General features: G+C 53.0%; 2 protein-coding genes across 2 annotated transcripts in view; both read left to right on the top strand.

Moving 5' to 3' along the window:
* LOC113956159 (exocyst complex component 1-like) overlaps positions 1-10,916 on the top strand; it is a 26,795-nt gene extending 15,879 nt beyond the window's left edge. The window contains exons 9-18 of the mRNA XM_027662394.1: positions 130-279; positions 560-653; positions 5,085-5,197; positions 5,375-5,485; positions 6,002-6,072; positions 6,182-6,422; positions 7,113-7,296; positions 8,388-8,587; positions 10,263-10,457; positions 10,569-10,916. Of these exons, the coding sequence (XP_027518195.1) occupies positions 130-279; positions 560-653; positions 5,085-5,197; positions 5,375-5,485; positions 6,002-6,072; positions 6,182-6,422; positions 7,113-7,296; positions 8,388-8,587; positions 10,263-10,457; positions 10,569-10,724 (1,515 nt within the window). The 3' untranslated portion in view covers positions 10,725-10,916. The remainder of the gene's footprint in view (positions 1-129; positions 280-559; positions 654-5,084; positions 5,198-5,374; positions 5,486-6,001; positions 6,073-6,181; positions 6,423-7,112; positions 7,297-8,387; positions 8,588-10,262; positions 10,458-10,568) is intronic.
* Positions 10,917-11,779: 863 nt separating this feature from the next.
* Positions 11,780-15,491, top strand: GLOD5 (glyoxalase domain containing 5). The gene is made up of 4 exons (XM_027662463.1): positions 11,780-11,911; positions 13,021-13,186; positions 14,163-14,318; positions 14,530-15,491. The coding sequence occupies exons 2-4, from the start codon at positions 13,043-13,045 to the stop codon at positions 14,653-14,655; spliced, it is 426 nt and encodes a 141-aa protein (XP_027518264.1). The 5' UTR covers positions 11,780-11,911; positions 13,021-13,042; the 3' UTR covers positions 14,656-15,491.

Below are 15,491 nucleotides of genomic sequence, written 5' to 3'. Positions count from 1 at the left end.
AGAAATTCTGAAATTTCAGAACTGGAAATTGCAGAAATTCTGAAATTTCAGACCTGGAAATTCCAGGGGGATCAGGAAGTTTTCCAGGGCTGTTTTATTTGACCCTTCCTGCTGTTTCTGCTGCTTTAGGGCAGCTCTCAGGTCCCTGCTCTTGGGCAGCCCATTGACCAGTTGTCTGCATCGAGCCATGGACTCCACCACAAGGAGCTGCTGCCCTACACCCCCCTCATGGCCTGGCTGAGGAACAGCAGCCCAGCTCTGTTCTGTGACCTCCCCAAGGTATGGCTGAAATCCTGAACAGACAGTACAGCTATTCCATCCCCTGGGAACAAATTGGCCTTGCTGGTGAATTCCTGGGGAGGGTTTGGTCTCACCAAACCCCCACAAGTGTTCGGCCCCTCTGGGAGAGTGTCCGGCCAACTTGGCCACAACATGTTGGACCTCTGTGCTGGGGAGGAGCAGCCTGGTGCTCAGTGGCAGATGTTGTGTTGGAGGAAAAGGTCTGAAATGCTAAAATGTGGTCTTTTTGCTTTCACCTGGCCCCTCCTGTCCCTTCCAGGTGTATGCCCAGAACCTCGGCAGACTCTACGAGCGGGAGATCAGAGCCTTCTTTGAACAAGCCAAAACCTCCTTGTTGGGAAGAAGAAAAGGAAGTGAGTGATCTGCAAGTATGACCTTTGGGCTTTATTGGCAGGCAATGTGACAGTCCCCCTCCATCACAGGTGTTTTCCCCGGATTTTGTGCCATGAGTTACTCTCTCCTCCGTGGGCTGGGTCGGAAGCTGGCAGGATGTGACAAAGCCAACTCTGCTTTATGTCAGGCAGTGTTTGTGTGATCTTCAATACCTTGATATTCTCTCCTTTTCTCTTTTTCTGCTCCTCAGAGCTGTAGCTGTTGGTCACCTTCCCCTTGCAGGGCTCAGGAATGCCACAGGGATGGTTGAGCTCCTGTTCTGAGGAGCTGTAGGATGTGGCACTGCCTGGTTAACAAAGCACAGCCACCCTTCAGCTGTTGTCACCTCCCTTCTCCCTGGCTCTCAAAGTCTTCCTGGCCTGTTCCAGAGTTCCCACCCCACTATTATCTCCTGGAAAAAACCACCAGGCTTTCTCTTCTCTTGCTGCAAGAGCTGGACCTCCTCTCCTGTCAGGACAGGCTTGGGGTTGTTCAGCCTGGAGAATGCTCCAGGAAGACCTTATAATTTCCCCATCCCTGGAAGTGTTCTCCCCATCCATGGTAGTATCCAAGGCCAGGTTGGACAGGGCTTGGAGCAACCAGGGCTGGTGGAAGGTGTCCCTGCCCATGGCAGGGGATGGAACAAGGTGAGTTTTCCATCCCTCCCACCCCAAACCACCCAGTGATCCTATGACTCTGTAAAGCCTGGTCCATATTTCATACAAACAGGGCTGCTCACAGGTTCCTCAGGCACTTTTGCCTGTGAGGAGAAGGCACCAAGCCTGTCCCTGAAGACAGGAGGGGCATTTGTAGCAATATTTGCAGAATGATTTCCCAGTGAGCTGCGTGTGGGGCTGTGCTGTCCCGAGGGGATCACTGCCACAGAAATCGCTGCATCTGACTCAAAATATTCCAGTCAGGTGTTTCTGGAGATAAAAAGAGAAGCTGATCTGTCTCCTCTGGAAGTTTTTTATTGCCCAGAAGTCACATTTTCCTTCAGCAAAACAAAGGACTGTAATGGAAAGTTCCATGCCAGCTTGGCCAGGCTTGAATGTCAGAAACCACTTTGCACGGTGTGTTTAGTCCATCAGAGTCATCACTGGGCTCCCTCCAGCTCTGCACCTCCTTCATCACTTATGTCCAGGTTCTGAGCCAGAGGATGGGACCCAGGAAAGGGATGGAACCCAGGGAAGGGATGGAACACAGGGAAGGGATGGAACCCAGGGAAGAGAAGGGGGCTGGTGGATCCCGTTTCTGGGTGTGCAGCACAGCCCATCCCAACGTACCCACCACCCCTTCCAGCTCCTCCTGCCCAGTGCCACCTCCCCCTTGGCAAAGACACATGCACCAGGAAGACAGGGTACCTCAGGACCGTGGGGTGGAACAAGGATGGGCAGTGCTGGCAGGGTACAAGGACCTGCAAGGGAGCACAGCAGTCCTGGGACAAAAGGAGGAAAATCTCACCTCAGTAGTCCCAGTGGCACCCAAATGGCTTTAAGCTGGCAGAGGGCAGGGTTGGGTGGGACACTGGGAAGGAATTGTTGGCTGTGAGGGTGGGGAGGCCCTGGCACAGGTTGCCCAGAGAAGCTGTGGCTGCCCCATCCCTGGAAGTGTCCAAGGCCTGGTTGGAGCAACCTGGGCTGGTGGAAGGTGACCCTGCCCATGGCAGGGGGTGGATGAGATGAACTTTAAGTTCCCTTCCCACCCAAACCATTCCATGATTCTCTGCCCACTCAGCCTGGCACAGAGGGGCACATGCTCTGCCACACCAGGTGAAACAAATAGTTAACCAAGATAATATTCCTCTCTCCCATCCCTCTCCTCCACTCCTGGATACAGCTTTTCATTGAGCAAAGTGCTTTTTCCTGCTTAAAAATAGGAATTCCTGATAGGAGGCAATGAATGCATTTTCAGCAAGCCAGCCTGGGGAATTAGCAGTGGGGAGGCCAACTCCAATCTGTGCTTTATAAGATAATGTGATCAAGCCCCATTTCCCAGAGAGGGGTGATTGCTTTTAGTTAAACAGCAGGAAATCACAAAGATTGTGCCCGGGATAAAGAGGTTTCCACTTGCAGGGTGATTGATGGGCTTGGAGCAAAGGACTTGGAGCAGAAAATAAAAAGCACCCAGGTTTGTCTCCTCAGGAGCAAAGTGGTTAGAAGGGAGGGGTGTTGGAGATGCCTATTAAAGAGGCCCTTTATCCCAGGATGGTTTGGGTTGGGAGAGACCTTAAACTCACACAGTTGCACCCATGGGCAGGGACATGGGCAGGGACACCTTCCACTGGACCACTTGTGAAAATAACCTTGTTAAATTAAAAACAAGTTGGTGTGGGGCACATGTGGCAGCCAGGCTGCCCCATCCCTTCCTGGTAAACGTTAAACCAGTGATTTCCTTTCAGTACTTTGTGTCGAATGTCTGTAAAACAGGAAGGAATTAAATCCCAGGAGCAAATCCAGCGTCTGGGAAATCTGTCACAGGGGAAAAAGGACACTTTGGAGGCTGCAAACCTGTCCCTGCACCATCATAAATCATCCAAAAGGGCCATCTTTTTGATCCAAATCATCTGGGGTGGCTGCCCCGGGCAGGATGAGCTGAGCTTTGCTGGGCTGGGCTGCTCTGGGCCCTGCTCTGCTCCGTGGGGTGGGAAGGGCCAGGCAGGAAGCCCCAGGTTGGGTTTGGGATGTTCAACCCATCACTGATGTGAGCAGAACATTAAATAACAGCCCCCTCCACCTCTGCAGAGTGAGGCTGGTGGGAGATCAGGGGATTTTTAGGAGGTTGTACCCACGAAGGCACCTTCCCCTGGGCACCCCCTGGGCTCTGCCTGCCCCTCTCTGGAGCCCCGGGGGGCAAGCAGGAGGGAGAACATCCCAGCCCTCCCTCTGGAGGGGGAGGTGACCTCTCCTCAGCTGGAGGACACAGTCAAACTCCATCTCCAGCTCTCCTGGACGGCGCCAGCAGCAGCAGGGTGTCCTTCTGCTGCAGGAGCTGGGCAGCCACGGGCACTGGGAGCACCGAGAGTCTCTCCCAGTGCTCCTGGAGACCTCCAGAGCCTCCTGCTGGAATATTTCCTGCAAAACTGGCTGCTCTGGGGCTCTTTAGCAGGGAAAGTTTGGCTTTGAGGAAGCTCTGCAGGAACCTCATCCAAGGTCTTTCCTGCTCTTTCCTCCCCCCGCTCAGCTGCTCCCTGGGGTGATCCTGGATGGATGGGAGCCAGGCTGTGCCTGACAATATCCCTTCTCCCTGTTTTTAAAATATCCCAGGCTCTCTGTGCCACTTCTATTATCGTGGCACTGAATTTTTGGGATTGATTCCCTGCCCTCACAAAGGATTATTCATGGCAAAATACTTCTAAACCATACCACCTGCTGATTTATTGCCTTGTTTCAGCATTATGGGAGAGTTTAGAAGGCAAACCTCAAGCTGTTTATAATTAATTGTGAGCCAATAATTAAGTCTTTTCTCATTTTCCCATTCCCTTTTCCACACTAACATTTCCAGGCTTGTAAAATCTTTTTTTTTTTTTTTCTCCTGGTTTTGCCATTTCCCAGCCGGTGAAATTCTCATTATCCGTTGCATAAGGGTGGGAAAAAGGTTCTGAAGGAGCTCATGAATTTTCTCTGTGGTTTTAGCAAGGCTGAGGTCACGAGCAGGGCTGGCTGTCACCTCTCCTCTGCGTGGAGGGCACTGACATCCTTCCCAAAGGTAAAAACCCTGCAGGTAGAGGCTCAAATAAAGATATTTCGGATGTTGTGAGAGATGGAGACCTGACCTGACTCACCCAGCAACTCTGGGAAAGTGAAATGATTTTTAGAATTAATTAGAAAATAATCTGGATGTTTCCCCCACTGGTTTCTTTCAGGAAGCGAAAGAATGGTTTTTAAATGCATATTTTAAAGGATTTTTTTTCGATTTTTCCACTTGAGCCAAGCACCCAGTGAAAACAGTGGGGTAAAGAGTGGTAATGTTTGAAAAGTATATTTATTTCCAGGTGAATGCTTTTAACTTAAAAAGGTCAGTTTTTGGAAAGAAAAAAAAAAGCCACTCCCACCTCCCCTGGATATTCTTTTATGGCAATTTACCATCAAAACTAAGCAACAAACAGTTTTTTCTGAGTCTCTTGCAGGTTTTTCTGCTTATTTATGCCCTTATCACCTGGGATTTTTCACTCCCCAGCCCTCAAGAGTTAGAATGAAGTGGTAAATAAATAGCAAAGGGGATAAAGAGCACGGCCCAGGGAATAAAAAAAGAACAATGAAAAAGAGAGAGAAACGGGAGTGGGGAGGAAAAATCCAACAGGAAAAGGGCAATTCTGGCGTCAGGTCTGACATAAAAAGAGACATTTCAGCCTCCCAAGGAGCTGGAGGGGCCAAGGGGGGGTGGAGATGTTTAACCCACGAGCCCCGCAGGTCTCCAGGAGAGCCCGGAGAAGCCCCTGGGGAACAGGCACCAGCCCCGTTGGAGCCTCCCCGGGAGCAGGGAGAGCCAGGAGGAGCCACCAGCCAGAGGGAACGTGGTCAAGGTGAGGAGCTGAGCGTTCCCGGAGGGTCCCCGTGTCCCACAGGCACTGCCCACATCCCGCGGTCCCTTTCCCGGAGCAGGAGCAGGGATGCTCCGTGTGCTGACCCGGCTTGGGTGGCACCTCGGGTGGGCACGACCCCTCAGTGTGCTGGGAGGGTTTCTGGTGGTTCCTCAGCAGGTGCTGGAGCAGGTGCTGAGGCAGCTGCAGCCCCTCTGCACCTCGGAGCAGCGGTTCCTCCAGGAATTCTTCCAGCTGAGCCACGACGCTGCGGATCTGCAGGGTCTGGAGGTGAGTGGCAGGAGGTGTCCTCTCCAGGGCTGTTTTCCAGTCCTTCCTCCAGCCCTGATACCAACCTCAGCAGGCACAACAGGGGGGCTGCTCATCCCTGTCTGGGCTCTCCTGGATTCTCTAGTGGGAAAGAATTAAAAGATACTTAATTAAGAGCTCCAGCAAAATCACAGGGGGTCTGAGCATCCAACACAGGACTCCAACAAGGGAAAAAAGAACTAAACCCAGAGCTCAAGTTTTCCTCCTAAGGGAGAGCAGATAAATCCTGGTTTACATCAGATGGGATATTGGGAAGGAATCATTCCTCATGAGGGTGGGGAGGCCCTGGCACAGGTTGCCCAGAGAAGCTGTGGCTGCCCCATCCCTGGAAGTGTCCAAGGCCAGATTGGCACAACCTGGGCTAGTGGAAGGTGTCCCTGCCCCTGGCAGGGAGTGGATAAGATGATCTTCAAGGTCCCTTCCCACCCAAACCATCCTGGGATTCCATGATAATTCCCGCTCCTTTCCTTCTTTCAGGCATCTGCCACTAAGGGAGGGGAGACCTTGGCACCTCCAGAGGATCCTCCTTGCACCAAGCGCCGGAGCCAGTACGTGGGTGATGGGACACAGGGGCACGGTCTGCAGTGTCCACGGGCAGTGCCCTCCTCATTTCATTGCTGACCTTTTGTTTTTGTTGGGTTTTTCTTTCTTTTTAAGACCAGAAGAACCTACAGCCCGCCTGCTGAGCGAGATCTTCAGCTGCCTGGAGCTGGAGCTGAGGGGTTTTCTGGATGTCTGCAACAAGGTCCACCCTTTTGGCTGCTTGCAGGTCCTGGTCACCTTGAGTGACTCCGTCTTTGGGATGTGGGGCTCTTCCTCAGCTCCCCCCTCGTCCTTCCTCAACACAGTCCTGGGCAACGTGTTGCTCCTGGCCAAGAGCAGCTTCAACAAATGCATCGTGAGTGTCAGTCAGAGTGAACCCAAGTGGGCCTGAGGGATGTTTGGCCTCCTCCAGAATCTTCTAACCAGAATCATTTAGGCTGGAAGAGCCCTCCAGGATCATCCAGTCCCCCCCTGTGCCCTACCCCCACCTTGTCCCCCAGCCCAGAGCACTGAGTGCCACGTCCAGGCCTTCCTTGGGCACCTCCAGGGGTGGGGACTCCACCACCTCCCTGGGCAGCCCCTGCCAATGCCTGACCACCCTTTCCAGGAAGAAATTCTTCCTGATGTCCAACCCGAACTTCTAACATGAGGGATGGAGCAGCTCTGCTGGGAGGAAAGGCTGAGACAATTGGGATTGTGCAGCCTGGAGAAGAGAAGCTTTGGGGTGACCTGATTGTGGCCTTCAGGACCTGAAGGGAGCTACGAGAAAGATGGAGAGAGACTATTTCCAAGGGCCTGGAGTGACAGACCAAGGGGGAATGGCTTCAAACTGACAGAGAGTAGGTTTAGATGGGATATTAGGAAGGAATTGTTCCCTGTGAGGGTGGGGAGGCCCTGGCACGGGTTGCCCAGAGAAGCTGTGGCTGCTCCATCCCTGGGAGTGTCCAAGGCCAGGTTGGACAGGGCTTGGAGCTTTAGTGACCCATCAGATGACTCTGGGGCCATGTCAGATCTGACAGAGCCATGTCTTGTGTGCTGTTGCCAGGGGACCTTGTGCAAGGAGATCGAAGAGGCAAAGGTGCCCAGCAGGATGAAGGGTGGGATCCTGCCCTCCGTGAGCCGCTTCCAGGAGTTTGTGGACTTCTCCGAGGAGGTGTTCAGGACAGCTCAGAGGAGAGGGGAGCTTGACAAGGCCCACCTCAGGCTGGCCAGCAGTGTCTTCAGCAGCAGTGAGTACCAAGGCTGGTGGTTGGATGCAAACGTCCCCCTGCAGCTCCAGGAGCTCCCAGCAGGGCAGGGTGGAGGTTCCCTGTCTCCTGGGCACTGGCTGGACCTGAAATCACCTGCACTGGTCAAGAGCCTGGGAGCATCAAAATTCAGATGGTTTGGGGTATCCCCTTTTTCCTGATCTCCTTGTCTCCCTGTCCTCACGGTGCTGCCATCCAGGAGCTGGGTATCCCAGGAGTAGTAATTCTTTTCCTGCCACTCTGACCCCTCAATTTGGGGCAGATTTGAAGTCCCTCAGTCCTGGGGGATGAGAGCACCACCAGCAGCTGGGAATGGGCTTTCAGCCCCTGTTTCCATCCCTGAAACCTACCACGTTCTGGATCAGCCTTCCAGCCACTTCCAGGACCACTGGGAATTTGCTGAGTGGCTCCACACCTCCTATTTTTGGGTAAATGCTCAGACAAGTTTCCCTCCTGCCTTGAAAAGGCCCTTTTTTGGCAACACAGGCCCTGATGGCACATTGGGTGTGTGGTGTCTGCTGCATTGGGATGGTCCTGGCTGGGACAGGGGTGGGACAGAGCTTTGGATCTAATTCCAACATCTCCTGTCCCACTATGGAGGGAGCAGCTCCTCACTGCAGATCAGACTCTTCTTCCAAGCTCAGAGGTCTTGGGAGCCAAAGATCAACTTCCCTCAAAACATCAAGAGGGGTTGGGAGAGCAAGGCAGGGAGCTCTCAGTAGATCCCTGGGTTGTCCCAGCTTCTGGTCACTGGAGATTCCCAGGGGCTGAAGGACTAACAGCTCTGGCCACAGACCAGGAAGTGGTGGAGAGAGGCAGCTCCCACCTGCAGGTGGGCCTGGGCTGTGCCACTGATAAATCCCTGACCATGGCACCTTCCAGGCTCCAGCAAAGTTTGCAGTGAAGCAGGGGAGTTAGGGAATCAAGCTCATGGACAGGGATCAGGATCTGTGTTATGAATAATTACTCTGGGACTGGTCGAAGTCAGATGGTTCAGATGAGACACCCTGAGCCCCCCCTGACCCAGCCTGCAGGGTCTTCTCTCCACACCTGATTTCCTCTTTTCTTTTAAGTCAATAGTCTGTCCTCAGCAAACCTGAAGGTGAACACACATATGGCCATGATGGAAAATTTCCACCACATCTACTGCTTCCTGTGCCAGAAGAAGATCCCGTGCCTGGAGGACAAGAAGAGAGAAGCCAAGCAAAAGTACAGCGAGCACATGGAGAAATATGTCCTCAAGTGCCTGGACCAGCCCCTGGAGAAGCTCCATGTGAGTGTGGGATCTCCTGACCCTCCTCTGGGCCTCAAAGGGCAGCTGCCCTTCCCAGAACTAGAGATTTATTGGTGTTCAAATGACCCCTCCCTGAATCCAGTCTGGGATTATGTGAGTTTGTTGCCACATCCCAGTGTTCCCCCCTTCTCTGCCCGCTTGCTACCAGGTTTCACTGGGCAGAGCAGCCTCAGCATCCTGGAGTCACAGAACAGCCCAGGCTGGGAGGGACCTTGGAGACCATCTGGTCCAAACTGCCTTGGAAAGATTGCCTGGATGAGAATCTGTAGCAACCCTGTCCAGTCCCATCCTGAAACCTCAGTGGTGGGGACTGTACTTCATCCCTGGGGAGGTTGGATTGATGGGATAATTGATGGGTGAGCGATTGCTTGTTCTCACTGGAAAAAAAATCTCTTCTATCAAGACAATGTGATCACTCTGCCTTCACAAGGAAACCTTTTTATCGCCGACAATCCTAAAAATGTGTGGGATTTTCTCACTTTCTTCTGCTTTTTCCTCCTGTCCACTTGAAGGCCGTAGACCAAGATACACTTGGGTGCAACTTTTCCGAAGCAATCCTAAGAATTTCCTGCTCAGCCCCTGCTCTGGGTTGCGTGTCTGTGTCTGGCAGATGCTCATTTCTTCTTTCACGGCTGCCTGGGCTGATCATTCCGACACAGATTCCACACTTCCCGAGCGGCTGCTTTGTTAACTGAGCTAAGAGCACCTGGCTCTGCTAACTCCCTTCCTCCCCTCGACCGTGGCTGCTCTACTCCTCCTCTCACCAGCCTAAAATTACTCACAGACTGAGCTCAGCTTGAATTATTCATAGGACCTGTTCCCTTCAATTTATTCCCAGTTGTTGCTGTCAAACATCTTGTTGCCTTGACTGGGAGATGAGCTCGGGGTCTCCTGCTTCCCGCTCTGCTTATGGCTTCCAGTCCTCCCCCTGTGAGGGAAAGGATGATTTCACTGCTCCCAACAAAGCCAGTAGTGTGTGAAGGCACCTGGATTTCATTCTGCTCAGGGATCTCCAAAATCCTGCCATGGCCTCTCCATCAGACCACAACAAACCCTTTGGGTTTGAGGGCTGACCCCAGGATAAGGAATGTAGGAGCCCATTTCTGCCTGTTGGAAACAGCTCTTACATTTAGGAACTCAGAACCCTTAGGATTTGGGGTGTGTCTCCACAGCCAAATTGCAGTGGAAATAACCCAGGACAGCCTACGGATTTTCAGGATGTGTGAACAGGAGGGTGGACAGGAGGATGAAGGAAGTGATTATTCCACCAGATGTGGAATTCCTTGGCCGGCTGTGGCAGAGATAGAGATGTCTGTCCCAAAAGCTGAGAGAACTTTTGCTTTACATTTCTGCAGGTTCTGGGATCCCCCAACTCCACCTCTGGCTCCAAACCCTCTGTGGGGAGCAAAGCTGGAGGAAGCACCGAGTGACTTTTCCAGCACTCCCATTGCTCCAGGGGCCTGCAGCCCTTAGAGATGCTGCTTGCAGAGCAGAACCAATGGAATTCCCTAAACTCTGCTTTCCTGGGAGATAAACAAGCCCCAGTACTTCATTTCAACTTAATGAGGCATGGGAAGGGAGCTGAGGGAAGCGATCCTGAGGCAGGAGCCCACCTCAGGCTGGCTCCTCACGGAATGTCTCCTTCCCTTTCCAGCACTTCTTTGAAGGGGTGAAAGCCCGCCTGGCTCAGGGGGTGAAGGAGGAGGAGCTGAGCTTCCAGCTGGCCTACAGCAAGCAGGAGCTCAGGAGGGTCCTTGAGAAATACCCTGGCAAGGAAGTCAGAAGAGCCCTGGAGACCCTCTACAGGAAAATCCACAAGGACCTCTCCCCAGAGGAAAACCTTCTGCCGGTAATCGGGGCGGGGTGTGGGTGTGACTCTGGGATGTTTTGGGGGTTCAGGGCTACACAGCTGGAGCTGTCAGGGCCTCCTGAAGGGAGCTGAAGGGGAGCTTTCCCCCAGGTGGTGTGGCACGCCATGGAGCAGGAGTTCATCCGCCAGTACCAAGAGTTTGAGGATCTGATCCGACGCTGCTACGCAGGATCAGGGATTGCCATGGACTTCACCGTGGAGGACCTGCTGAGCTACTTCAACTCCATCACTCTGTCCAACATGTAGACAAGACCCTCTCTGGATGTTTCTGGGAGCAGCCCAGGAACCCTCATCTGCAGCTACACCTTCAAGGAGCTGAACTCCAAACCCTTCCCAAGCCTGAGCTGTGGGATCACACCCTGACCTTAAAGTCCAAGACTTGTTAGTCTTAGACTAGAACTCCCCTGGGGAAGTGGAGTTCTCAGACCCAAACCACAGCTTCCCTGCTCCAGAAAACCCCACTGTGCCACGAGTAAATAAACCCTCCAAACTACCAGTTTCTGTGCCAAAGTGAGTGCTGGTGCTGCACCTCTTCAGCAGACCATTCCCAGGGGAAAGATCTCTCTCCAGGGACTCTTTCCTTCTTGTCCATGCTCAGATTTCCCAGAGAACCTTCAACAGAGGGTTCAAACACCCTGAGACCTCCAGGGGTGTGTAGTGTCACCACATCCAGGGATCAGGACACGCTCTGTGTCACTCCCAGCTCTCCAGTGAAAGGCACCTGAGAGATGGAAGTCCAGAGTTATTAATATTAACAGTTTTATTGCTTTTAGCCAAGATTTACTCACATGTCAACTGGAGTAGAGAAAGTGCTACAGTTCTAGACATCCCAACTGGTCCCTGGGGGAATTTTTATCCCATTTCCTTACGGCTCTTCCGACACCAATGTCACAACTCACTAATATATTATTGTTCTTTAAATGTGGCCTCTGATTCTTGAGATGATGATCTCAGAGCTCACTGTCCCTTCTCTCTAAACAACTGAAGGTCCCAAATTCTTTGGGATTTGCCTTGTAGGGCAGTGAGAGCTCAGCTTGTTGCATGTTAGAAAATAATCTTGGAGGCAAAATAGTGAACAGGCACCTTGTCCACTGCCAGGGAGGGGGGAGCCTTCTGTGGCTGCTTGCCACATTCCCTGTTTTCCAGGGATATCCAGTGGGAATAAAATCATCCCAGTGAGAGCTTTGACACAGCACAGAAACCCAACATTCCCTCCCTTGGAAAGGGAAGAATGTGGGGTTAAAATATCCAGGCTCCTTTTCCGGGGTTTTTCAAGCAGTTGGACTTTTATGTCCTTTGGGTCAAGGTTCACCTCAGTGCTCCTGTTTCCAGCCTCCTTGTTCCCTCCCACTCTCCCATGATGTTCCTGCTCACCCAGCAGGAAGAGGGAGGTCCTGGGGACCCACCTTGCCCGGCTCTGTCCCCTCTGGCAGGTAACCCCCTATTTTTGGTCCCCCCTTTCCTTGCAGGGGTTGGCTGAGGGGCTCCCCTGGGAGGGGAGGCTGTGTTGGCAGGGCTGGCTGGGCAGGAGGTGGGAGCTGTAGGCTCCTGGACACGAAGATCCTGGAATTTGGGAGTGCCCAGGGGATGTGCTGGGTGGAAGGGATTTGCAGAGGGACTGAGCCAGGTTGGTCTGAGCAGAGGTTGTTGAACACCGGCAGCGAGGAGGGGCAGGGGTTTTGTGCTGGGTGTGTTCCCAGCTGCCCCCAGCACTGCGACAGTCACTGGGCACAGGCCAGGCCAGGCCATGGAGCAGGACAACGGGGTCCTTCTCCAAGCAGGATCCTCTGGCTGCAAGGAGCAGATTCCCTGGTGAGGCTGTGCCTGACTTTGTCCTGACCCTGCTCCTGCGAGATCTCTCCTTGCCAAGCATTCCCCGTGCAGAATCATGGAATCATGGAGGTTGGAAAAGCTCTCCAAGGTCGTCGAGTCCAGCTGTTCCCCCACCACTGTCCCTGAAATGGAAGGGCAGTGCCAGGGGATATGAATCCAACAGAAAACACCAAGAACTGCTGTAAACTCAGGCTGCTGAGCCCCTTCCCCCTCGTGCTGCATCACCTTGAACCCCTGGCAGCAGCCTCTGCCTGGTGGTGACACCCAGCAGCTTGAAGGCAGGTGACAACACACGTCCCTGGAGACGTTTCCTACCGCTCTGCCAGGTCCCACCTTGGGTCTCCACTCTCTGTCTTTGCTTCCCCTGGATGAGTGTCCACACCCGGACGTGAGGAAGGCTGGGGAGACCCCAGAGAGGGTTGGAGGGAAGGATCACACACTTGCTCCTTCCTTGGTTTTTGTGCTTTGGGAGCTCAGCATCTTGGTGACATCAGCCCTCAGTGAGGTCACCCAGCTGGTCCTGCAGACCTGGCCCCAGCCAGGGGCTCTGGCAGGCTCAGGTGCCACCAGAGCCAACAGGGGTTTGAGGCCCTTCCAGGGAGGAGGATTTATTGCTTCGGTACTTGTGCCACCTGCAGGTCAAGAGCAGCTCCATTCCCAGCTGCCTGGACCCGGGTGCTCCCAACTTTCATGTTTTCTGGTTTTCCAGGCCAGCTCCCAGCCTTGAGAACATGTCATGGAAGGAGGAGGAGAGTGTGACTCCCCCCTCGTGTTTCATCCAGCACCTGGACCACCTTGTGCTGACTGTGAAGAGCATCGAGGACACTGTGGCATTTTATTCCAGAGTCCTGGGCATGGAGGTGGTGACTTTCAAGGTAACATGTGGCACAGGTCTGGGTTGGGTCTGGAGGACCTGGAGCTGCTGTTCTGGGCCAGTGGATGGGAGCTGTGGGTCTCTGGAGGGTTCTCTGGGCACCTCCTTGGGGTGGGGGTGGTAGGACCGGCACAAGCTGCAGCCCATCGAGCTCTGAGTTCCTGGAGAGTCGAGCTGAGTCAGGGTGAGTCCAACCCACACTGTGGAAGGAGTCAAAGTGATAAAAAAAAAAAAAAGAAAGATTCTTTGAAAAACAGCTTCTAGGACTGAAGGAGGAGAACCCTGAAACCCACACATCATCTAAAGGCCTCTGACAAGCTCTTGTTTTGGGATTTCCATTGGCAAAGAGACGAAAAGTTGATTCATGTTTCCAGGACAGCCCTAACTCGTCTCCTGCCCAAACTTCAAATGTTTTTGACTGCTTTGAATGAACACACTGCACCTTTTTCACTTCCAAGCTTATGTCCTTCTCTCCTGCCCCAACAAGTCTCCTAAAAGCAGTTTTGGGAGTTTGTTCTTTAGGTGGTCAGTGTCCTGCATGGCCAGAGGGGTCTCAGGACTCAGCTGCCATATGAACCTACAGAAACCCCCTTGAGATCCTGCAAAGAGAGGCCAAAACCTCCTTCCTCCCCCTCTTCCCATCTCACCAGCTTTGTCCCCACTACAGTGTCAGCCTGTCCCTTTCTTTGTGTGGCTGCTGCCAGGCAGGATAGAGAGTGTCCAAACCCAAAAACTTCCATCACTGTGGTTTGGAAGTATCTGGGTGTGTCTGTAGGACTTTCTTGGGTCACTCCACATCTCGAGGAATATCACAGGAGCCTTGCAGTGATCAATTTTTGAGTTGCCACAAAGCCAAGCCCTGAGTTAGCAGGACCACCTCAGATCCCCAGAGCTCTTAGGGCTGCACAGGTGAGTGGATGCCGAGGATTTCCAGCCCAGGAAATCTCATTTACTCTGGTTTTCCTCTCTGGGGACAGGGAGATCGCAAAGCTTTACGTTTTGGCAACCAGAAGTTTAATCTGCACGAGGTTGGGAAGGAGTTTGAACCCAAGGCTCGACGCCCAGTCCCTGGCTCTGCAGATCTCTGCCTTGTCACACAGGTGCCCCTGGAGCAGCTGCTGGATCATCTGAAGGTGAGGCAGGCAGGGGCTGTCCACAGGGCAGTGGGATCCCTGGAGACACAAAGCCACAGCCTCCAAATGACGCTTTCAGGGTCTGTGTCTGGGGGAATGTCGGGATTGCCTCATCCAACAGCTCATGTTCTCAAGGCTGGGCGGAAGAGTCAACAAAACCCTGAGGACACGATCTTAAGCATTAAACCCCTGCTCTTCTGTCTCCTCCCAGGCCTGTGGGGTGGTTGTTGAAGAAGGTCCTGTGGCCAGAACTGGTGCTGTGGGTCCAATAACATCCATCTACTTCCGAGACCCCGATGAGAACCTGATTGAGGTTTCCAGGTACTGCAGCCAATGAAGGGGAACTCTGAGCACAGCCCAGCCCCTGCCTGTGTCCCAGCAGGAGACAGGATGCAGAGCCCAGCCTTTGGATGGCCGTCTCCAAGCTTATCCTTTGTAAACCTAGAACAAGTCTCAAATCCCACCCATAAAAGTAGGGCTGCATGGACATTGAGAGTTTTCCCAAGGCAGAGTTTTCCTGCTCAGCTCCCACTCCTGGGCATTTTTCCTAATGTCTGGTAGCTGAAGCCCCTCATTCTACAGAAAAGAACCTGCTATTCCTCCTCTCTTCATGGTCACTTTGATACAAGTGAAGATTTCTGTCTCCCTTCCTCTCATCTCCTGCTGGTCTTGTCTCAGGCCTGTGGTTCAAATCCAGCTGTGAGTGTCCAAACACGCTTCTTGTCTGGGAACTGGGAACTTGACCTCAGTGTCTGACACTCAAACACTCCTGGAAATGAAGCCCCATCCTCCTACTCAACTCTGCATCAAGAGCCACAGGGCTCCTGACTCCATGGATGGGAAAAAGCAGAGGTGAGGTGGCAACATGATGGGGAGAGAGTCTAAAGACCTGGATTTATGCAGGGATGAGGAGGGTGGTCTACTCTTACTCTGACAGATGGCACTTGTGGGACTGCCCTAAGTTTCCTGCTTTCTTTAGTTGTTTTAAAAAAAGGAATTTCACAGTTATTTCAAAAGCAGAAAACAAGGAAGGAGGGGCTTCTCAAGGAGAGCAGTTCCCCAGCGGGCCACACTGAGGCATCGTTTTCATCATGGGCACAGCGCAGGAGGGCAGGGAGGCCACTCCCGATCTCCACAGACAAAACCCTCAATAAAATTGAAGCAACCACTTAA

Source organism: Corapipo altera, unplaced genomic scaffold (assembly GCF_003945725.1).
Source record: "Corapipo altera isolate COAL_440 unplaced genomic scaffold, ASM394572v1 326, whole genome shotgun sequence".
Classification (NCBI taxonomy): Eukaryota; Metazoa; Chordata; class Aves; order Passeriformes; family Pipridae; genus Corapipo; species Corapipo altera.
This window is presented reverse-complemented; position numbering and strand designations above follow the sequence as displayed.

Coding starts and splice junctions, on each gene's coding strand:
- GLOD5 (XM_027662463.1), top strand. CDS start 13,043: ATGTCATGGAAGGAGGAGGAGAGTGTGACTCCCCCCTCGTGTTTCATC. Junction 13,187..14,162: donor TGGAGGTGGTGACTTTCAAG/GTAACATGTGGC, acceptor CTCTGGGGACAG/GGAGATCGCAAAGCTTTACG. Junction 14,319..14,529: donor AGCTGCTGGATCATCTGAAG/GTGAGGCAGGCA, acceptor GTCTCCTCCCAG/GCCTGTGGGGTGGTTGTTGA.